The sequence below is a fragment of the Acinonyx jubatus genome, chromosome X (genome assembly GCF_027475565.1).
Source record: "Acinonyx jubatus isolate Ajub_Pintada_27869175 chromosome X, VMU_Ajub_asm_v1.0, whole genome shotgun sequence".
In the NCBI taxonomy this organism is placed as follows: Eukaryota; Metazoa; Chordata; class Mammalia; order Carnivora; family Felidae; genus Acinonyx; species Acinonyx jubatus.
Genome location: NC_069389.1, coordinates 67,329,725 through 67,342,801, shown reverse-complemented (window position 1 = coordinate 67,342,801; position 13,077 = coordinate 67,329,725). Strand labels below are relative to the sequence as shown.

Here is a 13,077-nt window from a genome sequence, read left to right as displayed (position 1 = left end):
CTTAAAAATTGCTCTAATGAGAGAAGGACGATATTAAAAGACTGGGTAACAGGCAGAGACAGACTGTATGCAGATTAAACTGGGCTTTGTGAAAATGTAAACATTATTGATATATAGAAATGTTCTCCAAACAGCTGTTTTAGCAGCATCTGTTTATATTTTGACTCCATCAAGTAATACAGAAATCAAGATTATATTAAAGTCAAAGCCAAAAGCAAATGCCATTTTGCTTTTGTTTTTTTCTTTTGAATTAGTAATTTTTGCTTGATTGAAATCTTTAAAAAAATGGTCCCTATAATGAATTTTTGTGTTACAAAATGGGTGTAGCTTCATGATTTAGCCAGGCTTCCATTGCAAAAATTATTTATGACACTCTGATTCTCCTATATCTCGTTAATAAAAGTTGACACATAAAATACAATTTTGCTCTTTTTTGTTAAATTCAACAATATATAACAGTGTTTTCCACGTGCAGAATATAGTTTAGGGTTACATTTTATTGATCTCAGTCCTGATTTAAGTTGATGTTTGACCCTAGTAACACAACTCAATAGACTATAGGAAAACAAGCTTTGATTTTGATGCAAAGCCATGTTTTCTTTAGATAGCTAGTAATAATTATTTTCCACAATATTAATCGTGTTAACATACATTCCATGAAGTAATAATATCCTCTGCTCTATATTTGAGTTGTACTGTACAAGCTATATACAATTATTTACAAATTAAAACCTTTTGCTCTAAACACATGTTCATTTTTAGTCTGAATTTCTCTGCATTGGATCTCCCCTCAGCAGACATTTGGAAATAATAAATGAAGTAATAGCATGGGATGACCGAAGTCACTTAGGGACCTAATTTTTGAAAAACAATTGATTTTTAGAGACAAATTTTGACAAAGCACAAAGACATATAAGACTTATTTATATGCACATATATATCCAGTGATTCTTGGTGCCTTGTTCCCTGGATTACTTATCTTCTTTTCCCCCAAACCAATACAAATACAGAATCTAAAAAAAAATTTGGAAAGTATAAAATCAGGTCTGATGAAAACTGATATGATTAAACATCAAGTTTATAATTATTTTAATTAAAAACAAAATAGATTCATCTCTAATCAGCAGCAGAAAGCAGTTTTCATTGCAACTGTCCTCCTGACTAGTAGGTCACAAACCCTGCTATGGTTACATATCCTTATAGGCAAAGTATTAAGGATGGTCATTCAGGGTATGTTCTCCACTTTTTAAAAATTGTTATTCAAATTCCAATTAGTTAACACACACTGAAATATTAGTTTCAGGTGTACAATATAGTGAATCAACACTTCCATACAACACCTGGTGCTTAAAAATTTAGAGCTGATCTTGTCTTTTGGTTTTGATTTAAAAAAATAATGTTCCATGATTAGAGAACTTTCCTTGCTCTCATGGTTGGAGCTTATTGGTCATTACTCACATCAGCAGTTAGCTGTTCACTCTTTTGAATAGATATTTAATTAGTACCTACTATGTGCAAAATACTGGACAGACTATGTTGAACCTTAATTCTAAAGATAATGGAAGTTTAACCTCTCTCTCTCTCTCTCTCTCCCTCTCTCTCTCTCCTTACTGTCCAGTGAAGGAAGAAAACCGCCAGGTTATTTTTATTATCACATCATAATTGTCTAGCTAATGGAGGGCATTTAATAAATTAATTTTTTAGGGGTGCCTGGGTGGCTCAGTCGGTTGAGTGTCTGACTTCGGCTCAGGTCATGATCTCACCGCTTGTGACTTCGAGCGCTGAGTCAGGCTCTGTGCTGACAGCTCAGAGCCTGGAGCCTGCTTTGGATTCTGTGTCTCCCTCTCTCTCTGCCCCTCCCTCGTTCATGCTCTGTCTCTCTCTCGCAAGAATAAATAAAACATTAAAAGTTTTTAATAAAAAATAAATAAATAAAATTTTTAAAACTGTATTTGACTTTGGAATGCATGTCACATGTTGATATTTTACATTAGAAGTTAGTTGTGAAGAAGTACATGGTAATTAAAAAAAAAAGCCTTTGCAACAAAGTAGGTATGGTTAGCATTAGACTACTCTTATGGGAAGTGAGCTTCCTGTCACTGTAGGGCTCTGTTTAAGCAGAATTCAAGTGCTTATTTTTTTTTCCTTTTATATTGTGAAAAGTTTAAAGTTTCTTTTTAAGCTTCTTATTTGAGAGAGAGAGAGTGCAAGTGTGAAGGGGTGGGGAAGGGCAGAGAGAGAGGGTGAGAGAGAATTCCAAGCAGGCTCTGGACTGCCAGTACAGAGCCTTAGGCAGGGTTTGATCTCATGAACTGGTGAGATCATGACCTGAGCTAAAATTGAGTTGGACACTTAACCCACTGAGCGACCCAGGGGCCCTGAGGTTTTGCTATTTTAAATAGTATTACAATAATTTTCTATTTACTTAAAAAAATTAATGTTTATTTTTGGGGGAGAGAGAGGCAGAGCGTGAGTGGGGAAGGAGCAGAGAGACAGGGGTATAGAATCCAAAGCAGGCTCCTGGTTTTAAGCTGTCAGCACAGAGCATGTCGTGGGGCTTGAACCCACCAACCTTGAGATCATGACCTGAGCCAAAATCAGACACTTAACCAACTGAGCCACCCAAGCATCCCAATAATTTTCTATTTACTAAGCAGTCAAAAATTAAAGGTAGAGGAAGATGGCTCAAACACACACTGGTTATAACACTGAAGAGCCAGTCAGTTATCAGTTTATTGTGGATAATCTAGACTAGATGATCTCATCATAAAAAGTAAACATTGAATGTATATGTTCTATACATTGTTGAGTGTAGTGATGATAATCAGATATATATTTATTGAAACTTCTCTACTTCTGTTACAGAAAATAGAAATTATTGATGATGAAGAAAGTGACATGATAAGTAATTGTGAAGTTGAACAAGTGAATTCTCTCTTGGATTATAAGGTGAAAGTAATTTCAAATTCTTAATTCATTAAGAGAAGGTACTAATTGAAGCAGACTTTTACAGTACTTATGTACTAGTTTATTTCACTTTTACTTTCATTTGATAAGTTAAACTGGGGCTCCACATTGACTTTCTCAGGCACTTAGATATCAGTCAAGATGTTGGCCATTTTAATGCTGGCGAGTTTAGTGGTTGTGGTTTTAAGCAAAGAGCTTGCTGAGTGGGAGTAGGTGTTGATAGTGTATACCAAGGTGAGGCTGTGCACAGTGTTGGTTAATTTATGTTAGTTGGTTAATTTATGACAGTGGATTAAAAGGTAATGTTTATTTTTAAATGGTGGCAAAGGGGAGTTTTTTTTCCAGTGGCATTTGCTAATTTTATCTTGGAATTCAACTTTTGAAGACCATTTCTAGGAAACTTGTTTGAGAAGTTTAAAAACAATTTGCAGAACAAATACCAAATGAATATAAATAGAGATGACATTTTCTTAAAACCACTTGTACCTAAACTGTAAGGCTTATGTTGTGAGTGTGCCATACATAATTTTATTTTATTAAATTTTGACATGAGATATCTGTCTATATGTCACTATGTTTTCTGCATAGATATATAATTATTACCACTTTGTTAATCAATACTGTATCTTACTAGGTAACTTTGTGGTTTTCCAAATTTTGGCCAATCTTTCTATCCATATACAAAAGTTATTTTCTTGAAATATCATAATGACAAAGCAGAGATTAATCATCCTAAGCTGTTAATAGAAAAAAAAATAATCAGAAAAGAATACTTTTCATTTTTTCAGAGTCTTTTTGGTTTTACTATAATTGAAATTATGTACTTCAACAGATTATTTCCTAAATGTTTATAAAATGTCAGACTTTATAATATTGAACATTATAAACATAGGAGACAATTATCTTTTGAAATTTATTTGTTAAGTGGTCAAAATGCACACTATAATCCAGTATTTAAGCTGTATTTCCAACTAATAAAATTATAAAATTGTATTTCTGAACTACAAGAGATCATTCTTATCTTTCCTCCATAGTCATAAAGTATTTCTAAATGCTCAGTTAGGTTTAAAGAGCTCTGTACCATGTGGCACAAGGTATGAAAATTACAAAGAGGACCGGATTGCATGGCTGCTAAGTAATCTCCACTTAGTACTCTCAAACAGGTCAAATGGAGTTGGACTCAAAACAGAGGATACTCTCCAGAACCTTTCCCTTCTGGAGTGCCACTTGAGAAGGTTTTGAGCTAAAACAAGGGTAGGGCAGAATGTTCTACCCAGAAATGCTAATTACATTTTTATTGCACTCTATAGGACATTTAATGATTCAATGTTTTCCATTGCGGTAAATGCTGTGGGAATAGGAGTCCTTAACTATCTTGTTAAGAATGTCTTTGACAACACATTACTATCCTACTAAATGTCTTTCCTTTAACTCTAAAAAATTAACACCTATATAGAAAATATATCTTTCCATAATCATTTTTTTTTATTTTTAAGGTTTATTTTTGAGAGAGAGAGAGAGAGAGAGAGAGGCAGAGTGCTAGTGGGGGAGGGCAGAGAGAGAGGGAGACACAGAACCTGAAGCAGGCTCCAGGCTCTGAGCTGTCAGCACAGAGCCTGCTACAGGGCTCAAACTCACAAACCATGCAATCATGACCTGAGTTGACGTCAGATGCTTAACCAACTGAGCCACCTAGGTGCCCCTTTTCATAACCATTATTGAAATACTTCACTTCATTTGTGATTTCTTACCTTAATTCAAAAGCAAGGGTAAATTAGGAAAGGAAAGAAAATGGAAGACTAGAAGAATCCTGAGCTCACCTATTCCCACAGAAATACCTAGGCAATATTATACATCTATTCAACTAACTGTTACTAAACACTACCAGAAGAGATGTTGCACAGCTAGTCTTAAGAAGCCACATATAAAGGGTAAGGGGCAGAGATGCAGTTGGGAACCAACTCCCTGTGTGAGTAAATACAAACAAGAGGGACATCACAGTCATGGAGAAGTGACTCAGACTCCTCAAAGGGCACTGTTGGCATTGGGGACACCACAGGGAAGAAAAGTCCCCATAATGTTTGGCTTTGGAAACCAGCAGGCATTAACTCTGGGAACTTTAAAAATCAGTAAGCTTAATGCCATGAAAGCTGAAGGTTGATAGGAAACCGAGTACTTATCCTTAAAGAGACAGTATACTAAGTAAATGGGTCCAAGACACAGCACAGAAAACAGCAGTTTGAAAAGTGCCTGAAGTATACATGAAAGGCATTTATTGTTTAATCTTAGAACATGTACTGGAAGGAAAGGGATCTTCATATTTCTTCAAGAATGAAAGTTCAACAATGTCAAAAATTTCTTGGCTTTTCCCAGAGTAAAGAGCCAGAGGCCTACAAGAGCCATTTCTAACACTCTCCATCTTCCTTGCCAGCAACAACTGCTTCACCAAGTAATTCCTCTGAGGACCAACCACACCCAAAACACCTGCCATGATAGGCACAGCTTCCAAAGCTGTTCCTGACCAACTACACCTGGTTTACAGCTTTGGCACAGACCAGCACCAAAACAAAGTGACTCCACTCATATGGAGGGAGTAACAAACCAACACACCAAGCACCCACAATTACTGTAGCCAGACCCCTTAGCTGCATGTATAAAGAAAGGACTGAGCCCTGAACTTCCGTGTATGTGCAGTCTTGGCAGAGAGGTTAATAGCACACTGTTAGAATGAGTAATGGCTTCGCCCACCAACCAGTACTACTTGGCCTCAACCAGGACACTCAAAGGTGTGCTCACAGAAGGCAAAGTGGGCCATAGAAGCTATCTGGGATGAAGGCAACTATGCTCAGCCACAACAAGAAGTGCATGCAACCCACACAGGGGATACCCCTGGGGCACCTGGTTCTGGTGACATGGGAGAATTGAATTATAGGGCACCACAGGACCTCTTACACACGAGGCCACTACTTGAATGACCAGAAGATATAGCTGCTCTACCTAATACATAGAAACACACACACAGAGTTGGATGAAATGAGGAGTCAGAGGAATATGTCCCAAATGAAAGAACAAGACAATCACAGTAAAGAGCTAAATGAAGCAAAGATAAGAAATATGCCTGATAAAGAGTTCAAAGTAATGGTCATAAAGATACTGAAAAGACATGAGAAAAAAAAGTGGATAAACCCAGTGAGAATGTCCACAGAGAATTAGAGAATAGAAACAAGAATGAATCATAGCTGAAGAATTCAATGACTGACATGAAAAATATAGTAGAGGGAATCAATAGCAGATTAAAGAATGCAGAAAAATGGATCAGCGATCTGGAAGACAGGGTAATAGAAAGTGACTAATCTGAAGAGCAAAAAGAAAAAGAATAATAAAAGGAGAATAAGTTAAGAAACTATGCAACACCATCAAGCATAACATTCACATTATAGAATTCCCAGAAGGAGAAGAGAGAGAGAAAGGGAAATGAAAATTATTTGAAAAAAAAAAAAAACAATAGCAGGACACTTCTCTAACCTGGGGAAGGAAACAGAGATCCAGGTCCAAGAAGTAAGTAGAGCCCCTAACAAGATGAACCCAAGGAGGTCCACACCAAGACACATAATAATTAAACTGTCAAAATGTAATATTGAAGAAAGAATTTAAAAGCAGCAAAAGAAAATAGTTACAAACGAGGGAAACCCAAAGGGCTATCAGGTAATTTTTCAGCAGAAACATTGCAGGCCAGAAGGGATTGGCATGATATATTCAAGGAGATAAAAGGGAGAAAAAAAAAACTACAACAAAGAATACCCTACCCAGGAAGGTTATCATTCAGAATTGAAGGGAAGAGGAAGAGTTTCCCAGACACCACCCCCCACAAAGAAGAATGTTAAAGGAATTCATCACCAGTAAACCAACTTCACAAGTAATGATAAAGGGACTTTTTTTGAGCAGAAAGAAAAGGCAATGACTTGAAGAAAGGAAATTAAGCAAGGAAATAATTTCCAGGTTAAAGCAAACATAGAGTGAAAGTTAGTCTATTAGTCACTTATAAACTTCATAAAGCCAGTAAGGAGGTTAAAACATAAAAGTAGTAAAATCAAATGTGGCTATAAAAGGGATACACAAAATAGGAAGATGTAAAATATAACATTATGTACATAAAATGGAGGCGGGAGTAACAAGGTAGTGCTTTTAGAATGTATTGAAACTAAAGTGACCATCAACTAAATGTAGACTGCTATTCACATAAAATGTAACATATGAATGCAATGGTACGCACAAATCAATAAATTACTATAGATATACAAAACAATAAAGAGAACAGAAACTCAACATAACACTAAAGTAAGCCATCAAAACACAAGGGAAGTAAACAAGAAAAGAAAAGAACAGAAAATAACTATAAGAACAACCAGAAAACAATTTTTAAAAAGGCAATAAGTACATACCCATTAATAACTATTTTAAAGGTAAATGGGCCAAATGCTCCAATCAAAACACAGGGTGACTGAATGCATAAAAATGCAAGACCCATCTATATGCTACCTATAAGACACTTCAAAACTAAGACACATGCAGATTGAAAGTGAAGGGATGAAAGAATATTTACCATGCCAATGGAAGCCAAAAGAAAGCTGGGTAGTAATACTTATATCAGACAAAATAGGCTTTAAAGCAAACTGTAATAAGAGCCAAAGAAGGACACCACATGATGATAAAGGAGATAGTCCAAGAAGAGAATAGAATGACTGTATATATTTATGCACCCAATATAGAGGCACCAAAATATATAAAGCAAATATTAAGAGACATAAGGGGAGAAATTTACAGTGATGCAACAATAGCAGGGAACTTTAAGACCCCACTTACATCAATGGATAGATCATCCAGACAGAAAATCAACAAGGAAACTATGGCTTTGAATGGCACATTACTCCAGAGGGACCTAATTGTTATTTCCAGAACATTCTATCAAAAAACAGAAGAGCACACAGTCTTTTCAAGTGCACATGGCACATTCTCCAGGACCAATCATATATTAGGCCACAAAACAAGTCTCAATAAATATGAAAAGCTTAAAATAATATCAAGCACAACATTAACCACAACAGTATGAAACTAGAAATCAATTACAGGGAAAAAAAACTGAAAAAAACAAACACAATCGGGGTAACCAACAAGCTACTAAACTCCAGTGGGTCAATGAAAAAATCGAAGGCAATTAAAAAATACATGGAGACAAATGAAAATGAAAACACAGCAATCCAAAATCTTTAGGATGCAACAAAAGAAGCTCTAAGAGTGAACTTCATATAGCAATACAGGCCTACCTCAAGAAACAAGAACAATCTCAAATAGATAACCAAGCCTGACACCTAAAGTAACCATAAGAAGAAAAAATAAATTCCACAGCTAGTAGAAGGAAGGAAATAATAAATGTTAGCACAGGAATAAGTACAATAGACACTACAAACACAATAGAGAATATCAACGATACCCATTGCTGGTTCTTTGAAAAGTTAAACAGAACTGATAAATCTCTATCTAGACTCATCAAGAAAAAAGAGAGATGAGTCATCAAATGAAGGGAGAGAAATAACAACCGACACCATAGAAATACAAAGAAATATAAGAAAATATTATGAAATATCATATGACATTAAATCGGACAACCTAGAGAAATGAATAAATTCCTAGAAATATACAGTCTCTAAAACTGTCCGGGGATGGATGAATGGGTAAAGAAGTAGAGATGTGTGTGTGTGTGTGTGTGTGTGTGTGTGTGTGCATGTGTTACTTTGCCATAGAAGAATAATGAGTTTTTGCCACTTGTGACCACATGGATGTACATAGAGGGTATCACACTAAGTGAAATAAATTCAACAGTGAAAGGTGAATATGATATGATTTCACTTGTACATGGAATTTAAGGAAACAAATGAACACACAAAATAAACAGACACTTAAATACATAGAACAAAGTGGTGGTTGCCAGAGGGGAGGTGGGTGGGGGAATGAGCAAAATAGATGAAGGGAATTAAGAGGTGCAAACTTCCAGTTATCAAATAATTAAGTTGGGACGCCTGAGTGGCTGAGTGGTTAAGCCTCTGACACTTAGTTTGGGCTCAGGTCATGATCTCACACTTTCGTGAGTTTGGGTCCCAGGTCAGGGTCTGTGCTGGCAACAAGGAGCCTGCTTGGGATTCTCTCTCTCCCTCTCTACCTTCCATTCCCCCACTTGGACTGTCTAGGTCTCTTTCAAAAATAAACAAAAATAGGGAGATAGCTGGAGAAGATGGCGGCTTAGGAGGACGCTGGGCTCATTTCGTCCTGCTGATCAATTAGATTCCACCCACATCTGCCTAAATAACCCAGAAAACCACCAGAAGACCAGCAGAATGGACTCTCCAGAGCCAAGTGTAGAGAAGAAGCCCAAGGAAGAGGGTAGGAAGATGGAGAGGTGGTGCTCACTACCCAGACTAGTGGGAGGGAGCCAGGGTAGTGGAGGGGCAGCACGCTGAGCAAGGCAGAGCCCCCGAGTCTGGCTTGCAAAAGCGGAGGGGCCAGACTGCCTGAGATCTGACAGCAAGTGGGACATAACATCTAGAATGTTAAAAGTCAACAGCTCTGCTCTGAGAGCAGGAGGGCGAGAGAACATCAGGAGGGAGAGGTGTTGAGCCCCAGAAGACAGAGTTCAGCTCGGCGGGGAACAAAGGCTCTGGCCAGTGCCATCTTTCTCTCCCATCCCCCAGCCAAAATCCCAAAGGGAACCAGTTTCTGTCACCAAACTTGCTTGCACAGCACAAACACCCAATGCTTTGCTTCTGTGGATCCATCCCTCCAAACGAGTCTGCCTGCCCCCCACCTAGTGCTGCAGTACCCCTCCCGCAGGTCAGTGACCACAAAGCAAACTAAGTCTGCCTTCCCTCCGCTGTGTACCTTGCGCATCCACCCCAGCTAAAACGCCAGATCCCATAGAAGCAGGACCACAAGCCTGGCAGTATGCAAGTAGCACAGACAGGGGTCACACCACTCCACAGTGAGTCCTGCCCCTGGAGGAAGGGATGATATGGTACACACCAGTCTGACTGCAGCCCCAGTGGTGGGCTGGGGGCAGACATCCGGTCTGACTGCAGCCCTGCCCACCAACACAAGTTACTCCATTCAGCACAAGGGAAGTGCCCTGAAGTTCCACGCCACTCCAGGGACTGCCCAACATGACTAAATGGAAGAATTCTCCTCAAAAGAAACTCCAGAGAGTAACGGCAGCTAATGAATTGATCAAAAATGATCTAAGCAATTTAACAGAACAAGAATTTAAAATAATAGTCAGAAAATTAATCGCTGGGATTGAGAAAAGTATAGAGGACAGCAGAGAATCTATTGCTACAGAGATCAAGGGACTAAGAAACATTCAGAAGGAGCTAAAAAATGCTATAAATGAGGTGCAAAATAAAATAGAGGCGACCACAGCTGGGATTGAAAAGGCAGAGGAGAGAATAGATGAATTAGAAGATAAAATTATGGAAAAAGAGGAAGCTGAGAAAAAGATGAAAAAAATCCTGGGGTATGAGGGGAAAATTAGAGAACTAAGTGATGCAATGAAATGCAAAAATATCCATATAATAGGGATTCCAGAAGAGGAAGAGAGAAAGAAAGGGGCTGAAGGTGTATTGAACAAATTATTGTTGAGAACTTCCCTGATATGGGAAATGAAAAAGGCATTGAAATCCAAGAGGCACAGAGAACTCCCTTCAGACGTGACATGAATCGATCTTCTGCACGACATATCATAGTGAAACTGGTAAAATACAAGGATAAAGAGAAAATTCTGAAAGCAACTAGGGATAAATGCACTCTAACATATAAAGGGAGACCTATAAGACTAGTGATGGATCTCTCTACTTAAACTTGGCAGGCCAGAAAGGAATGGCAGGAAATCTTCAACCTGATGAACAAAAAAATATGCATCCGAGAATCCTGTATCCAGCAAGTCTGTCATTCAGAGTAGAAGGAGAAATAAAGGTCTTCCTAAACAAACAAAAAATGAAGGAATTCATCAACACTAAACCAGCAATACAAGAGATCCTAAGGGGGATTCTGTGAGTGAAATGATGCAAGGACCACAAAGTACCAGAGACACCACTACAAGCATGAAACCTACAGACATCACAATGACTCTAAACCCATGTCTTTGTATAAAAACACTGAATGTAAATGGACTAAATGCTCCAACCAAAAGACACAGGGTATCAGAATAGATAAAAAAAAAAAAAACAAGACCCATCTATTTGCTGTCTATAAGAGACACATTTTAGACCTGAGGACACCTTCAGATTGAAAGTGAGGGGATGGAGAACTATCTACCATGCTACTGGAAGTCCAAAGAAAGCTGGAGTTATATAAGACAAACTTGACCTTATCAGACAAACTAGACTTTAAATTAAAGGCTGTAACAAGAGATGAAGGAGGACATTATATAATAATTACAGGGTCTACCCATTAGGAAGAGCTAACAATTAGAAATATCTATACAGTGAATACAGGAGCCCCTAAATATATAAAACAATCACAAACATAAGCAACCTTATTGATAAGAAGGTGGTAATTGCAGGGGACTTTAATACCCCACTTACAACAATGGATAGATCATCTAGACACACGGTCAATAAAAAAGCAAGGGCCCTCAATGATACATTGGATTAGATGGACTTGATAGATACATTTAGAACGCTGCATCCCAAAGCAACAGAATATACTTTCTACTCGTGTGCACATGGAACATTCTCCAAGATAGATCACATACTGGGTCACAAGACAGCCCTTCATAAGAATACAAGAATTGAGATCATACCATGCACACTTTCAGAACCCAATGCTATGAAGCTTGAAATAAACCACAGGAAAAAGTCTGGAAAACCTCCAAAATCATGGAGGTTAAAGAACACCCTACTAAAGAATGAATGGGTCAACCAGGCAATTAGAGAAGAAATTTAAAAATATGTGGAAACAAAATAAAATGAAAAGACAACAATCAAAACACTTTGGGATGCAGCGAAGGCAGTCCTGAGAGGAAAATACATTGCAATCCAGGCCTATCTCAAGAAACAAGAAAAATCCCAAATACAAAATCTAACAGTACACCTAAAGGAAATAGAAGCAGAACGGCAAAGACACCCCAAACACAGCAGAAGTAGAGAAAAAATAAAGATCAGAGAAGAAATAAACAATATAGAATCTTGAAAAAAACTGTAGAGCAGATCAATGAAACAAAGAAGTGTTTTTTTGAAAAAAGAAACGAAATTGTCCAACCTCTAGCCAGGCTTCTCAAAAAGAAAAGGGAGATGACCCAAATAGATAAAATCATGAATGAAAATGGAATTATTACAACCAATCCCTCGGAAATACAAGCAATTATCAGGGAATACTATGAAAAATTATATACCAACAAAGTGGACAACCTGGAAGAAATGGACAAATTTCTAAGCACCCACACACTTCCAAAACTCAAACAGGAAGAAATAGAAAACTTGAACAGATGCATAAACACCGAAAAAATTAAATGAATTATAGAAAATCTCCCAAGAAATAAGAGTCCAGGACCACATGGCTTCCTAGAGAAATTCTAGCAGACATTTAAAGCAGAGATAATACCTATCCTTCTCAAGCTGTTCCAAAAAATAGAAATGGAAGCAAAACTTCCAGACTATTTCTATGAAGCCAGCATTACTTTGATTCCTAAACCAGACAGAGGCCCAGCAAAAAAGGAGAAATACAGGCCAATATCCCTGATGAATATGGATGCAAAAATTCTCAATAAGATACTAGCAAATCGAATTAAACAGCGTATAAAAAGAATTATTCACCACGATCAAGTGGGATTCATTCCTGGGCTGCAGGGCTGGTTCAACATTTGCAAATCAATCAATGTGATACATCACATTAATAAAAGAAAAGAACCATATGATGCTGTCAATGGATGCAGAAAAGGCCTTTGACAAAATCCAGCACCCTTTCTTAATAAAAACGCTTGAGAAAGTCGGAATAGAAGGAACATACTTAAAGATCATAAAAGCCATTTATGAAAAGCCCACAGCTAACATCATCCTCAATGGG

At 37.6% G+C, this 13,077-nt stretch overlaps 1 protein-coding gene across 2 annotated transcripts in view; it reads left to right on the top strand.

The window, feature by feature from the left end:
• The window catches only part of HDX (highly divergent homeobox), a 179,529-nt gene that overhangs the window by 146,718 nt on the left and 19,734 nt on the right, over nucleotides 1-13,077 (top strand). For both annotated transcript variants that reach the window (XM_015079368.3, XM_027053747.2), the window contains exon 8: nucleotides 2,866-2,949. In XM_015079368.3, coding sequence (XP_014934854.1) covers nucleotides 2,866-2,949 — 84 coding nt within the window. The remainder of the gene's footprint in view (nucleotides 1-2,865; nucleotides 2,950-13,077) is intronic.